Source organism: Myxocyprinus asiaticus, chromosome 8 (genome assembly GCF_019703515.2).
Source record: "Myxocyprinus asiaticus isolate MX2 ecotype Aquarium Trade chromosome 8, UBuf_Myxa_2, whole genome shotgun sequence".
Classification (NCBI taxonomy): domain Eukaryota; kingdom Metazoa; phylum Chordata; class Actinopteri; order Cypriniformes; family Catostomidae; genus Myxocyprinus; species Myxocyprinus asiaticus.
The window spans coordinates 48,780,759-48,797,587 of record NC_059351.1 but is presented as its reverse complement, the minus strand read 5'-3'; the positions used below and the strand labels follow the sequence as shown (position 1 = coordinate 48,797,587).

Genomic DNA, 16,829 nt, shown 5'->3' with positions numbered 1-16,829 from the left:
CCATGGTAAAACTTTTTTTATTTTATTTTTTTAATATATAGTAATACTTTTTCATATTTAAATATTTTTCAGACGTGTAACACGGTAATACCAAGTTTTTTTTTTTTTTTTTTACCATGGTAATACCAAGTTTGTCTTGGAAATGTGTATATAAAATTAAAGTCCTACACGTATCACATTCCTCTTCTGTCAATGAGGATTGCGGAGCACAACCCTTCACATCACGTCAAAATAAAAGCCTTTTACATCTACAAAATAAAAGCTCATATCAATTCAAAATAAAAGTTTCTCATACCACTACAGGATGCACAGACTCGGACATTGTTATTATGTCTGCATTTAGCATCATTTTATTTTTTTTACTGTATGCAACTATCAGAACAGTTGTGAATCACCTGTTGAGAATCACTGGTTTACATACGGTTTAAAGGTATTTCAAGAGCAGTTACTCTATAAAATAAAGAGGTGATGACAATTCAAGAAAAAGAAATCATAACACCTCCAATTATTTACAGGACTCAAAACAAGCTTACCTTTAATTGATCTATTTGCTTGTTCTACTGTTGAGACAGTTTTATATTATAATATTACACAAAACTCTACACAGTTCATCCACCCTCCTGTTCACTGGTTCCATACTGCATGCATGCTCAGTGGAGAAATGCAAAAGACAGATTTTTTTAATTACTCTTTTCAAAAATACCACATACTTTCTTTGAAAGAGAATTGCAGGGCACGGTGATGGTTTCAAATATACATTTAAATACTGCTTATTAGGCATTTTAAGGGCAGACATTTTACTTAGTGAGGACAATTGGGAACTTTATAATTAAATTTCACTTTTCACATTGCCATAATTCTTAAAAAAGCCTTACATTTAATTTATTGTTTCTATGTTTATATATATATATATATATAAAATCCACATGGTCCCACAGTGCATACTGTACATGTTCAGACTGAAGACACAAACAAATATCTACAATTTCTCAGTTCAAAAACATTTGTTCAAATGATGACAGCAGTTCAGTTTATCAGGTAAATCCTCAGACAGAACAGTGATCAAGAACACTGTACTGTACCACAAGCTGTCAAAATAAGATAAACAGCTTCAATAGGATGTAACAGTAACTGCTAATAATTCTGTTGACCTGAAAGAAAAAGTCAGAAAATCAGAAAAACAAACATTTAGACGGATTCCAGCATCAAACTCGCTGACACCCTGGCTTCAGAGATTGAGGAGGTACTATGGCTGTGATTCCCATTAAAAGACTGAATTAAATAAGAGAAAACTCTAAAGAGATAAATTCAAATAAAGCACACTTTTTGTTTTAAAACAAAAACATTCAGTTCAAGCACACAGCTGTAAGATTTATAATTTACACAACTTTACAAAACTAGGCATATCATACAGCAACAAGGAGGTCTTATTCAGTGTCATAATGTCCCACATTATCCACCAGTTCTAAACAGTTACAGAGCGCCGTCTCAGAGCAGAATACATATAATACCCGTTTACCTTCAAAAAGACAACACAACAGCAGGATCATTTAAGAAAGAGAAAGAATAAGTGTGTGCATGTTAGTGTGTGTGGATGTATGTTCACCCAAAACTGAAAATTCTCTCATCATTTACTCGCCCTCATGCCATCCCAGATATGTATGACTTTTTTTCTTCTGCAGAACACAAATTAAGATTTAAGAAGAATATCTCAGCTCTGTAGGTCCATATATTGCAAGTGAATGGTGACCAAAACTTTGAAGCTCCAAAAAGCACATAAAGGCAGCATAAAAGTAATCCATACAACTCCAGTGGTTTAATCCATGTCTTCTGAAGCGATATGATAGGTGTGAGAAACTATTTTACTGTAGAAAGTCATGCACATCTGGGTGGCATTAGGGTGAGTAAATGATGAGAGAGATGTGGCCGAATCAGTTAAAAAATGGCAATGAAGAAGAATGTTCCATATCTATCCATGCCAAAATTCCCGGTGACTCTCACAAAAAAAATTTGATATTTCAACTCAAAATAACAAAATAATAATATACTGTATATATATATATATATATATATATATATATATATATATATATATATATATATATATGCATGTATATGTGTGTGTATAAAGAAAACTAATCTTATTTTAGGACCATTAAGTTTTAGGCAATGTGACAATACTTTCATAAAATTTAAGTACATTCCCCCTCAAACTCTCATTACGGTCAGCAAAACCACAGTGTATAAATACTTCACAATTCCAATAACATAGAATCGTTTTTGCATAGTTTTGCACTACAGTAATGACATTTCGGGGCGGAAATGTGCTTAACTGACATGAAAATAATGTCACAATGCAAAAAATCTTAAAAGTCCCAAAAATAAGCTTTGTTTACTTCATGCAAAATATAATGTCTTCATTTTCTCCTTTGAATTTGGGGTTAAATATGACCTGAACATGTTCTTTCAGGTTTCTTGAGATTCACCCTTTGCATGAGGGACTGTATACAAGCAGCCATCATGTTTTGCAGTGAACATACGTCAGCAACAGCGGTTTCATTCATTTCAGTGCAGCAGCATTTGGGGGTGGTGGTGGGGGTTATATGATCCTCACAGGAGCACAAACTCATCTGTGCTTCCCCTCTTTGTAGTCCTGCTTGGTCTGTTGCATGAGAAAGTGTTTGCAGGAGCGTCCACGGCACCCCCGTTCTGCCTCTCCGGCCCATAGTTCTGCCCCCTGCCCTCAACAAATGTAAAGATGGGATACATCTCTTTCGAGGACGACAAAGCCTGAAAAACAGAAGAAGAAAAAAAGACACATGCTATTGTGAGTGAAGATCTTATATTGCACATACTGTATAATCAGCAATGAATATTCAGATTAAAAAAGGTAAAACAATGTGAAAGAGAACCAAAATAAAAATAAAACGGGGAACAAAAATGTTGCCTGTTCAGCATATTCCAATGTAATTAATGCATGTCAAAGTTTCTTATGGTTAACAGGAGACTCACCGCATTGACCTCTGAGCACAAAGACTCAAAATCATTCTTGGTGCGTGCGTAGAAGCCAATCGTACAGCTAGGATCCATGCGATTAAAGTTCATCTTCCTGGGCGAGTTACAATGAAAGGACTACAAGGAGAGAAGAACAATTAAGATTCAGTTTCTTACTATGTTATACATAGTCAAACTTATAGTTAAAGATGATAATGCAACAATTGCAAAATCCCTTTAAAGAAGAATAAATGTAAATGTGCTACTTTTATGTTTTGCAATAGTTTAATGGTCAAATAGTACTTATTATCTAGAGCTTTTGATTTATCCAGAATTATATTGTGGATTTTCCGGTCATATGCCACCCCCAAATCAAAAGAAAATAAGAAACTATATTTTGCTAAAAGAAAATAAAGCATATTTTCTAGCAAAAATGCCAGATTTGTGTCCTGCATCATGGTAATATTTGTTATGATATTGATAATTTTAATATGGTAAAATTAAATACAAAACACTGTATTACAGTAATGATAATCTAATCAGAATTTACAAAAAAATCTCAGTGAAACATCAAGACACATTACAGTAATGAGAATGTGTGGGGAAATGTGCTTAACTGTCATGTTTGATGTTTCTAAAAATATGCTTCTTCCCCTTTATTTTTAAAATAACCTACAATTTATTATTTTTTTCTTTTGGTTTTTGGGTTAAAAGGTGGACATGCTCACCCATTAATCCACACACAAAATTTTAATGTCATCTATTTTCATTTGAATCGCAGTCAGATTTCTTTCTCTGATGGTTCATTGAATAAGAGATGTAACTGAAACGTCAGGTTGATTTCAGTCTCACCTCCAGAGAGAAGTTGCCCTGGGTGACGTCCACCACCGGCTGACAGTAGTGTGGGTCTAAATACAATAGCTGCTCATCTGGAAGACAGAGAGAAGCCAATCAGACAACAGAAAGGAATACAATGTCCAATCAACAAGTAGTGCTTAACAGACCATTCACTTACCTTGAAAGCCAATAAAAAAGAGGGAATGCTTGGGTTTCCCTCCAATAATTCCTATACAGCATTTCAACTTGAAAATGTTCTAGAAAAAAGAAACAAACAGATCTTTCATTATTGTCAACAGGAGGCCACTTATGTTGTAATCGTACACATATAACATAACAATATAACACTTTACAATAAGGTTCTATTGCTTAACATTAGTAAATTAATTGGTATCATGAACTAACAGTGAACAATAATTAAAAAAAAAAAAAATATTATTCTTGGTTGAAGGGATAGTTCACCCAAAAAATTTAAATTCTCTCATCATTCACTCACCTTCATGCCATCCCAGATGTGTATGCCTTTCTTTCTTCTGCAGAACACAAATTACGATTTTTAGAAGAATATTTCAGCTCTGTAGGTCCATACAATGTAAGCGATTGCTGACGCAAACTTTGATACGCCAAAAAGCACATAAAGGCAGCATAAAAGTAATCCAGAAGACTCCAGTGGTTTAATCCATGTTTTTAGAAGTGATATGATAGGTGTGGGTGAGAAACAGATCAATATTTAAGTTCTTTTTTTTTTTTACTATAAATCTACACTTTCACTTTCTTCTTCCTTTGTTTTTGGTGATTCGCATTCTTGGTGCATATCACCACCTTCAGGGAAGGGAAGAGAATTTATAGTAAAAAATGACTTAAATATTGATCTGTTTCTCACCCACACCTATCATATAACTTCTGAAGATACTGATTTAACCACTGGAGTTCTGGTCACCATTCACTTGCATTGTATGAACCAACAGAGCTGAAATATTCTTCTAAAAATCTTAATTTGTGTTCTGCTGAAAAAAGAAAGTCATACACATCTAGGATGGCATGAGAATTAGTAAATGATGATAGAATTGTTATTTTTGGGTGAACTATTCCTTTAATATTAAACATATATTAGTATATGTTGACATTCACATTAACAAAGGTTTATATGTGTATATATATATATATATATATATATATATATATATATATATACACACACACACACACACACACACACATATATATACACACAGTATATAATATAAAAAGTAACCATTTAAAAATAAAATAACTACAACTGCGAACATTAATGCCCATTTTTATATATATATATATATATATATATATATATATATATATATATATATATATATATATATATATATATATAAAGAGATATAAACTTAAAATAAAATAAAGTATATTTGTTTGTCAATTTAAAAAAAGTGATTAAAAAAATGAAGCATTTGCTTTTTTTAAATTTTTTTTTAATTACTCACATTTGTAAATATTATCTAAATATTTCTAATACAAAGAAGAGCCATTTTAAAATACAATTATCTTGTACTACATTTGTAAACAGGAATTGAATACGTAATTTTAACATAAAAGTTACAGAATATAAATTAATATAACATTAATAATATAATAATATAGTAAATTAATATAAAATAATGCCTATTTATTTGTTAATTTGAAAGGCAATTTATTCATTTATATTTTTCAAATGAATTGATTTTATTTTTATGGGGGGGGGGCACTCATAGTCCTCCATACTAATAGTCCTGTATCTGTTTGTACTGGTACCTTAACACACTCAATGTAGGAGGGGTTTAATGATTCTCCACCCAGCCGTACTGGCACTAGAATGATGATTGATTTCCATGCCGTGCCACTGGGCTCTGACAGCTCTTGTGTCAGTGACGAGTCACACAATCGCATGACATCCCCTTTATATACTGCACAACACACACAAACAGAAATGTGAGCTAACAGGCTTATACAAACATGCACAAGATAAACGTACAAAATCCCAGTTTTCAAATCATATCAGCATGCAAAACCCATAAGACCAAAGGTGAAGATTGAATCAATAAACATTTGACTATGGCTACATTTGGAATTGCATACAACCATACTACTCTTCCTATTTCTGTTGTATCTATAAAAGGCGAAATAGTAAGAGTTGTATCATAAATGCAATTCCTACGTAGTATGGATAGTATGTGATTCTGAATTTAGCCTATGACCCCAAGGTCTCCTACTATGCCACTATGGGAAACTGTTTCTATGGTGATCTTTGCAAGTCATTATAAATGCTATGATGAGACTCACCAGTGCAGTCCTGAGCCACATATACAGCAAGGTTGTGAAACTCTGTGGTTTTATCCACTGCTTTTCTGAACACACACACACACACACACACAACAACAACACTCTTGAAGGTCAATAATCCCTCAAAAAAAGTACAAGTAAATAAAAAAGTCATTCAGGTCTGGAACATAATAAAGAGAGAATTTGCATTTTTTAAAGAACTTCTCCTTAAACTACAAGAACGTCTTTGAAAAGAAGATTTAAAAGCATCATATACAAAAGAATGAGATAACCAAAGGTCTTATTAACTGCACAAATCTCTTTCTCACCTCAGCATATGTGCCACAACCGATGGGCCGTACCAGTCCCCTGCTCTCTTCCCCGACTCCCTTCCCAGCTCCACCAGCTGGTGTACGCCAAATGGAGCTGACGGCTGGTCGCCAAACCAGGATACCACCTTCCGGTGAAGAGCCTCCACCTGAGGGTCATGGCTGGTTGTAGGGCATCGCCCATTGGCCTGTCTGGGACCCTCACTGATGCCAGAGGAGGGGTCCCGCTGGGAAACAGGGCTGCTCCAGGATGAAGTGAAGGAGGGCAGGGACATGCCAGCTGGGCGGGACGGGGAGCGGGGCTTCAGCACCTCAAAATCCACGTCTGTCAGCTGGTGACATTCGGGCCACCTCCAGTCTGGATTACATATAGAAGCAGAAAGAAGGCTTGTGTTAGATTTTCACACTGCCATTACTGCATTACTGAAATCTGTACTTCAAAAAATATCAGAGCCCACTGAATGGCACTATTGTTATCTAGATAAAAAGACAATTTATAAATTGGAATATTAGATGGTTCAGAAAGAACTGCAGTGGTTGACCTATATAGGTTTTTTTTAATGACTAATGCCAATATCAATATCAAGAGAGCAGATATAATGATGGTGATAAATACATAATTTAATCATAGCTAACAGGGATTGGAGACAAAATATTTTTCATTTTGGTTCGTTCTGAGCAAAAGCTGTATTTTATGTTTTGTCTCACCTTTCCAAATGGCAACTGTTTAGAACAAAATAAAATAGTTAATAATGTTTTTTTTTTGTTTTTTTTAAATGAGAGTACACTGTACTAATACATTTTAAAAATGAAATGACATAAAATCTAAATTTAGAAAACTTAACTGTGTAAATCTTTTTAAGTCTACAGTGCATTTGAATAATAAAGATAAAAATAGGTTTTATGGCATCTGTCAAAATTTTTTTTATTTTATTTTATATATATATATATATATATATATATATATATATATATAAACTAAAATAAAAATAAAAGAATAGCTGTAAATAATAAAAAAGTACAAATATAAATAAGTAAAAACTATCAAATAAAAATAAATACATTTATATATACAGTATATATACACACACACACATATGCACATGCACGCGCACACACACAATACTGTGCAAAAGTCTTAGGCACTTAAGATGTTTCACAAAAGCATTTGTCTTAAGATGGTTATTTATATCTTCAGCTTTAGTGTGTCAACAGGAAATATAAATGTTAGACTCCCAAACATTACTTTTGCAAATAGAAAAGATTAGAATAGAAGAACAGGGAACCCTGCAACAGATGTCATGGCCCCCACAAAGACCCCCACTGAACATAGTGTCAGTCTGAGATTACATAAATAGAGAGAAGCAATTGAGACAGCCTAAACAGATAGAAGAACTGTGGTGAATTCTCCAAGAAGCTTGGAACATCCTATCTGCCAACAACCAAGAAAAACTGTATCCAGGTGTATCTAGGAGAATTGGTGCTGTTTTAAAGGCAAAGGTGGTCAAACCGAATATTGATTTAGTTTTTTATGTTTACTGGACTTTGTATGACGTTAACTGATAAATGAAAACTATTTATTTCATTATTTTTGAAGACATCCTCACTATGCAACACTTTTCACAAGTGCCTAAAACTTTTGCACAGTACTGTATATATATAAATAATAAAATAAAATCCAAATAAATAATTAAAAAAAAGTATTATATATACATATATATACACAAACATACTGTATATATGCATATACAAATAATAATTGTAAAAAATTAATAGCACATCAATCGAATTCTTTATTAATGAGTTAAGTTGCTACATACCATTAAACACCATAAACAGCCAATGATTACACTAACAGACTACATTACTTGGTGGAATAATGTTTATTGTGATTACTTATGGTTAATAAATGTAAATATCTTTTGAACATTGATGTCTTTAATCATATTGCTGTTGCTGCTGTTTTAAAAAAGTAATAAGCAGTGTTGGGTAAATTACAAATTCAAATACAAATTCATAATTACTTCTCTATCATTGTAATCAGATTACTAACTTTCTTTAAAATGTAATATGTTCCTCTACTTTTTGTACTAAAAAGTAATAAGATTACAGTTAATAATTACTTTGTAATCAGATTAGAACAGTCAGTGCATTACAGAGATTTTAGCATGGTTAAAAGGTTTAAGGCACTTTGCATAGTAAACATATTGTTTGTTTATACTGTGTATAAATGTAAAGATAGATCAGACCTGCAGGCATGTGGTGCTGCATTAAACCCTGTGCCAGCAGCATTTGTCCACTGCGCAGCATGCAGCCCCAGCCGCAGTCTGTGGTCAGGCCGGACCCATCCAGCTGAGGAAACTCCCTCCTATAGGTGAGCCATACACAGGACACGAACGCCTGCCGGAAACGATCCACCTCATCTGTGCACGAGAGAACACAACACACAACCTTCTCAATACAACAGTATCACATTATGACATTATTTATTCTCTTGTTTGACTAATTATTATGTTGTTAATTAACGGTGAAGTGTGTGATTTTTAATGATAAAAAACAACTTTCGCAGATGTTTAATGTGCACACAGTTGAGTCCCCCGAAAACTTTCAACATTGCTGTGTTTGAGCTGCATGACGCAATCAATTCCAGAATGTAATGCGCACTTTTCATGATCCGATCAATTCTGATGGAAAGTCAAATTCCACCCTATATTTTTCTCATTGAATATCCTGTTTTACTCAGAAACACATCAGATTACAGAAGTAAAATGAGTAGCGAATGGTGTTTCATGTTGACACATTTATCTTTTCAAAGGTTGGGCCTGATGACAGTCATGAAGGGAGTTGTATCAGCTTTCAGTGGGCCTGTGAAAGAGATCACATGACTTACCTTCGCTATTGAACAGATACGACTGACCCATGAGGATCAAAGTCGATGTCTTGTTGAAGGTAGCTTTAGATTTAACAGACCAACCTGAGTAAACACAAGACGACAACACATGAACTTACTGATACAGTCAATGTAATTGTTCATAAAATAAATAAATAAATAAATAAAAATCTTAATCAGTATAATTGTTGTTTTCCATAAAAATATCAACAAAAAAAAGAAAAAAGAATTAATAATAATAATAATAATAATAATAATAATATATATATATATATATATATATATATATATATATATATATATATAAATAAATTATATTTATTTATGAAGCAAAATTGTAAGATACTAAGATTTGTTTTTAGAGAATATATTTTGAATTAAGGTTATTTTCTTTACCCATTTTAGAACTTCCAAGTAGGGGTCGACTGATAGTGGATTTTGCCGATACCGATAATTAAGGTGGTAAAAAAGGCCAAGAACCGATTAATCGGTCGATAGTTTTTAAAATCGATTTATAGAATGTTAAAAAAGTTTGTTAGTCTTTCCTTACCATGACGGGCACAGACACAGAGGCTACAAAAGACTAAAATTAACACAATCCCAGATGTACTTTATTGTTCAACCTAAATCCAAATATAATAATCAGATCAAATGAAGATTTGGTGCCTAACGTGGGACTTTTAAATATAAACGAGCATGAAACACACTGGGGACTATTATTTTGAAATGACGGAGACTTGGCCACATTACAATGCTCTATATTAAAAGGAATATTCCGGGTTCAAAACAAGTTATCCTCAATTAACATCATTTGTGGCATAATGTTGATTACCACATAAATTAATTTCTTAGAAAAAAGCAAAAATCTGGGTTATAGTTTGGCACTTACAATGGAAGTGAATGGGGCCAATTTTTGGAAGGTTCTTACTGTAACCTCGATTTTTGCATTTTGTTTTAAGAAAAGGAGGGGCAAGTCAAAATTAATTTTTGTGGCAATCAACATTATGCCACAAATGCATACTTGTATTGAACCCGGAATATTTCATCTTTTTAAAGTCTATATATTCACCAGATGAAGGGTTTTGTAAATATATCACCAAGACTAAGGTTTATTATTATTCACAAGATATGAAGTTGGAGATACGATGTATGTGCTGATTGGGGACACTTCTATGTAGTCGCATTTTTCACTTGATAGAAACACTTGATTATCTATTCAAAGTAACAAAATACACATTGAAGTGAGAATAAATATATGAATGAATATTGTCAATGATGAACATGTGCTTCTACATCTGCCTTCAGAAATAGAAATAAGGAACCAACAGTTCACGTCAGTCACAAAAACTGGTTCCTAAACCTCAATAATCCTGACCATGTGCATGAAAACCAACCATATTTGACGTTGTTCCAGGCTGACATGAACTTGGCTTTAAGACGATCCACTTCAACAGTTTCTCCAGAATCTTCTCTGATGCCATCAGGCATTGAGCCATGGCCAATGTGGCGTCTGGACTGTGGTGTGGGCTTGTCCGCATGAGCTCCACCACCTACTATGTATTGAACGGCACTGGGTGACACGGAGTTCATGCTTCAGGCAGTATACAACAGCACTACGCAACAACTCCAGCCTGAGGGAGAGAAACCCGAGATGTGTTATGACGACATGAGGGGAAAGAGTGAAGGAGACAGCATAAAACTGAATATAAGACCAGGTTCCTGAATTTCTTGTCACATTTTTTAAAGGGGTCGTATCATGAGAGATCAAACTTTCCTTGAACTTTTGAAATAAGAGTTCATTGTTCTAAGAAAATAACTCAAAAACTCTAAACTTCTTTCCCAGGCCAAAAAGAGCGCTTTTGAAATTATGTTTCCTGGTTCTTCATGACCCTAAATACCTTGGTACACGGTCATCAAAATGCCACAATATTACATCTGCTATATATCTGATACTATTACTGTAGCACGGTACAGCCACAGTGCATTTTCTAACAGTCACAAAACTTTAAATGCTCATTGCATGATGACAGCACAGTATGGACTTTTCAAAACATTCCACCCGTGTGTTTCGTAAACAAACAGGTAGTCTGTGGGAATTGAGCCAATCACATGAGACCGGAGTGAAGATAGTTCATCACAATGGCTATGTTTGGAATACAACACAACCATACGTACTATTCCTGTAGTATGCAGTGTATATTGTGGGATAAAGCGATGGCTGTGTCTCAAATGCTGCACTATACACTACGCGCTTACAATACACACTATGCACTCAGCCATGTAGTGTATACATTTTCAAAGTTTAGTATAATCCCAAATGGAACACTCAACACTTTTTCACTACACAGAAGCATTCGCTGTTTAACAGCTGACGGATGTGACTTTTAAACACATGCAATGTGTTGCCGCTAGCTTTAGCATATTAGCCAACCTCAGTTTAACACTTGTATCTTAATTAACTCCCATATTCACACAGCGTGGGGTGACGGTAAAGAATTTAACTTGCATTTGTTAGGTGCTCGCTAGCTGCTACACTATCCATTATTCCGCTACGTATGGCAAGTCGCAAGTGCATGAAGTGTCCATAATTCAACAATCCGTTTCGACGGTTGAAAAAGTGGATCAAAAGTGGAGTACTCGTAGTACACTTATTTCTATTGCATTTTCAGTGTCAACATACCACTCGCACTACTTACACTTCAAAATGATGAAGAATAGTGCAGAATTGTGCGGTTTGGAACGCACCTCTGTTTCACTCCCTACTTAGAAAATTAAATAGTAGGTGTCGTGTAAGTATGGTGTCGTATGGTGGCAAGTTCAGACTGGCATACTACCATACTACTTTGACACTTTCTGCTATATCTAGTGTATACGGCAGAAATAGTAAGAGTAGAATGGTAGCATGCAGTGTTGTAGTACTCGAGTCCAGGACTTGGACTCGAGTCTGACTCTAGTCACGATATTGATGACTCGTTTTGGACTTGAACACTAATGACTCGGACTTGGACTCGAGCATTGGGTGCATTCTGACTTGGGAGAAGAGGACTCGATACAACCGTTAACTTTTGCGTTCTGCCCTTTTATGGCATGAGATCACATGCGTGCTTGCATGGCCATTTTCTTTGCTTTCACTCAAAACTGGACGCGCACTCTCAAATCTCCCTGCTCTCGTTCAGAGAGTGCGTGTGCCACTCAAAACATGTCATGTGTACTCGCAAATCTATTATAACGCAAAACAACCTCCTGTTTATTCATACAAATATTCTATCTCTGTAGACGTGGTATAGCGAGGGAGAATACCGGAGCTTGAGGAATCAACTCGACATTTGGTCGGTGGTGCATAATACATAGTTAAAGTCACACTGTAAGAATGATATTCTGATGCTCACTGACAACGTAAGAGACACGAGCAAATCAAATGACAGAAACCGTTAACAAAGAACACGACAGACAGACAGACAGACAGATAGACAGACAGACAGAAAGTGTGAGAGAGAGATAGATAGACAGACAGACAGATAAGACAAAGTGTGAGACAGATAGACAGACAGACAGATAGATAAGACTGAAAGTGAGAGATAGATAGATAGATAGATAGATAGACAGACAGACAGACAGACAGACAGACAGACAGACAGACAGACAGATAGATAAAGACAGAAAGTGTGAGATAGATAGATAGACAGACAGACAGACAGATAAGACAGAAAGTGTGAGATAGATAGATAGACAGACAGACAGACAGATAAGACAGAAAGTGTGAGATAGATAGATACATAGAGCGACAGACAGACAGACAGACAGAAAGTGTGAGACAGACAGACAGATGTACGGATGGATTTTTATCAAGTTCTCAAGTAATTATTCAAGACAAAGAAACAGTTAGTACTAAAATAAGAACAAAGAAACAAATGAAAAAAAAAACTGCTTAAAGTTTCTAAAAGCAATATCAAACATTCAAGTAACATTAACAACAAAAAAAAAACCCTACAGAGATAGTATTGTTATTGTGTATATGGTTTCTTGTACAATAAACTTTGCTAGGCTGAATGTGTGTGTGTGTGTGTGTGTGTGTGTGTGTGTGTGTGCGCGCGCGCCAATAAACTTAAAATGGCAACAGAATTGTGATTTTTTGCTTATTTTATGACATAGACAAGGACTCGTAACTCAGACTTGTATGCAGTTTAGGGTTGCTCCAATACCAAAATTTTGGCTTCGGTAGGATACCAGCCCTGATACGTCAGTATTGATACTAACTTGATACTTAGGCAACAAATAAAACAAACTCAGATTTTTTTGATGAAATTACACTGAACATTACTTGTCTAAAAGAACTGCATAAAGTCTTATAGATATAAATTATGCCTTTCCTGTTTTAATTTTTCTGGATTCCATGTTAAATGTTTTAATTAAATGTTATGATCAAAAATACTTTTCAACTCTATATCTATATCTATCTATCTAAATATATATATATATAGATATAGAGTTGAAAAGTATTATGTTCAAAATAAATCAAAACTGTGTTATATTTTAGCATCTTCAAAGTGTACTCTTGACATTTTCACCTTGGGATGCTTTTTAAACAGTATTGAAGGAGTTCCCATCTATGTTGGGCACTTATTGGCTGTTTTTCTTAATTATTCGGTCCAAGTCATCAATTTCAAAAACTTTTATTTTTTTTAAATAAAATTTTAGTTTTGTAATTAAATAAATTAATATGTTGGCACAATTATATTTTTGTCTGCAAAACTAATTTCAAACATTTAAGCATACGCCTTCAGATCAAAATGTTTTTAAGATCATGAGAAACATTTCAGGTAAGTGTTTCAAAACTTTTGAAAGGTAGTGTGTGTGTGTGTGTGTGTGTGTATATATATATATATAATTTTTGGTAAAAAATAAAATAAAAAAAATGCACAACAGATCTTTACAATATTAATGAAAACAATCGGATTACCTGAGGCTGCCATGACTGAATCACAACATGCTGATATTCAGCACACTTGCTTATGTGATATTGCTTACAGATAATAATACTAATAACATAACCATTTAATTTTATATTATTGTTACTATGAATATTATTGCGACTGCTTTGAATATTACACTTTTATACAGTAGTAGTATTTTTCTGTCGTAATATCTTCAATTTCACGCATCCAGTTAAATAAAGCTCTCGTTTCAGCGGGACTTTTATTTTGAAAGATCTTTCAAGTTCTTCCTGTTTATGAAGTGTTCGTTATATCACACTTAGAACGACTCACGAGCTGAAATCTCCGAGCTGCAATGGAGAAAAAGTTCATTTGAGAGTTCACAGCTGTTTATACACTCAACACACTGATCTGTGGGCGAATGGATACTATTGCACACACTGCATGAAAATCAAGCATTAGTAGTGCGTGTTACGTTTGTGTGTGCCTGTGTGTGTGAAGGAGATGACAAGGCAGAGGGGCACCTCTTATTCATACTGTTTGACTATATTATTTCATTAAATGACATCCTTCTGCTGTTTAATGATCACTTGGCCATATAGAGAATTTTTTATTATTATTTTCAAATGGCCTCTGATTTCATCTCAAAACTCTCACACTCATTACATTACATTTTGCTAATGGCATCATACTTTAATATGGTACCGAAATTAACAAGATGATATTGAACCGTTTAAAACATTTTTGGTATCGCGATATTTCGTTAGTACCGGTACACAGCGCAACCCTAATGCAGTTATTGCTCGACTCGGACACAATATTTGTGACTTGGACTCGGACTTGAGCTATGAGGACTCGGACTCGAGATCTAGTGACGGGACTACAACACTGGTAGCATGCCATTCCAAATTCAGCATATTGGCAAAAAACACTTTGTAGTAAATCATTCAAGTATTCTATGTTTACAGAAAAACTGCACCCTGTGCACAGTATTAGAGCAAGGGCAAGAAGAGTATGGTACTAATAGTATGCTATTCTGTCACACTATATTAACCACAATTTTTACCTTTATTGGACCACCAAAACTTATTTTGATTGCAAAATTTAATTTAAAATGTAACAAAACCTCAATAAGTTAAGCATGCTGCAGCGAGGTCATGTGACACATAGACAATGAAGTGTACTATACAGTTCGAGTTCCTTACATTCTGCATACTGTTTTACATACTACTTTTAAAAAGTAGTATGCAGGATACTTTATATACTACACAGAATGTAGTACGCAGTATAGTATGAATTCAGTTTGAACACAATCAGAGACAGAACAGTTATGTGGCTGAATGTGCAATCATTTTATTGGAAAAAAAAATCATTCATTTTCAAACTGGAGAATCATATTCAGTCGCCTATTTTCCATCATAATACTTTTCAGGGGTTACACCCTTAAAATGACCCAGTGATTGGAGGTTGAAGACCTTCAATGCAGCCTGTATTTTGTACTATTGAACTAAAAAAGCTTCTATAACACATTTGGTCCAGCGAGACTATATAGTTGAGCTTCTGAAAGCGTTACCTTCACGTTAAACCCGGCATTTCTGTATTTCCTTCGGATATTTCCCCATTTTTCCTTTAGATAGTCCGAGCTGGCCAAGCAGTTGTCTTGATGTCTGGCAAGGACAAGCGCTATGTGAGACCGATCTCAGGCCTGTTCAGACGCCGACATCTCGCGAGTATAGATAAAAGCTGAAGTCATGGGGTTTTAGCCTCTTTATAATATCGCACGGCGGTCTGACTGTCAGCTGAGATAAATACTGCATGAAGCAGCGAGCGATAAAGCAATATACAGCCGCTTCCTGTTGTCATGAGGATACACTCCCTCGACCCGCCCAACAAGCGACGTGATTGGTCAAGTTTGACAGTTGCCCTTTGATGATTGGAGGACCTTGCCATCGATCTAAGGTCAAAGAATCGTTATTTTTTATTTTATTTTATTATTATTATTATTTTTTGACGTCAAGCACACTCTGCAATTTCAATAGAAGAGAAATATAAACTCAAAAAAACAAAAAAAAACAAACAAACAAACAAAAAAAAAAACATTGTTTGGGAATAAAAAATTAAAAAATACAAAATAAATCATACATCTGGAAAATTATTAAAATTTGACCAGTTCAAATACTTTCCTGTTTTGACTCAACTCTACAGTCATAAAGTAATGTTGCGAAATCTGTAAGAAATAAATCAAAATGTGGTTTGTTATCTGAATATCTCATTAGAGAGATATAACAATCTAATGAATAAAGAGAAATAAATCACTGAATTGGATATTGGTCAGACAATGCCTGAATTTGTTTACCTTTTTATTTTGTTAGCCAAATGTTATATTCATAAAAAATATTGTTTATTGTTTATAATATTCATAATAATTCCAAAACCAAAATTGTATTAAATTATTTTCATATTCTACAATACCATATTCTTTACCATATTCCACAATATTCTAAAATACAAATATTTCATGTTTGTATAGAACAATGCAATTTAGTTGTA

General features: G+C 34.2%; 1 protein-coding gene across 1 annotated transcript; it reads right to left on the bottom strand.

Annotated features, from left to right (window-relative positions):
- Nucleotides 1-322: 322 nt before the first annotated feature.
- LOC127445025 (cysteine protease atg4da-like) lies at nucleotides 323-16,140 on the bottom strand. The gene is made up of 11 exons (XM_051704752.1): nucleotides 15,853-16,140; nucleotides 10,740-10,976; nucleotides 9,346-9,429; nucleotides 8,705-8,878; nucleotides 6,456-6,813; nucleotides 6,148-6,212; nucleotides 5,620-5,771; nucleotides 4,010-4,088; nucleotides 3,847-3,923; nucleotides 3,013-3,132; nucleotides 323-2,790 (listed from the first exon to the last, which is right to left on the bottom strand). The coding sequence occupies exons 2-11, from the start codon at nucleotides 10,933-10,935 to the stop codon at nucleotides 2,611-2,613; spliced, it is 1,485 nt and encodes a 494-aa protein (XP_051560712.1). The 5' UTR covers nucleotides 10,936-10,976; nucleotides 15,853-16,140; the 3' UTR covers nucleotides 323-2,610.
- Nucleotides 16,141-16,829: the final 689 nt, after the last annotated feature.

Coding starts and splice junctions, on each gene's coding strand:
- LOC127445025 (XM_051704752.1), bottom strand. CDS start 10,935: ATGAACTCCGTGTCACCCAGTGCCGTTCAATACATAGTAGGTGGTGGA. Junction 5,772..6,147: donor TGTGGCTCAGGACTGCACTG/GTGAGTCTCATC, acceptor TGTGTTGTGCAG/TATATAAAGGGGATGTCATG. Junction 3,133..3,846: donor AGGGCAACTTCTCTCTGGAG/GTGAGACTGAAA, acceptor CTCTCCTTGTAG/TCCTTTCATTGTAACTCGCC.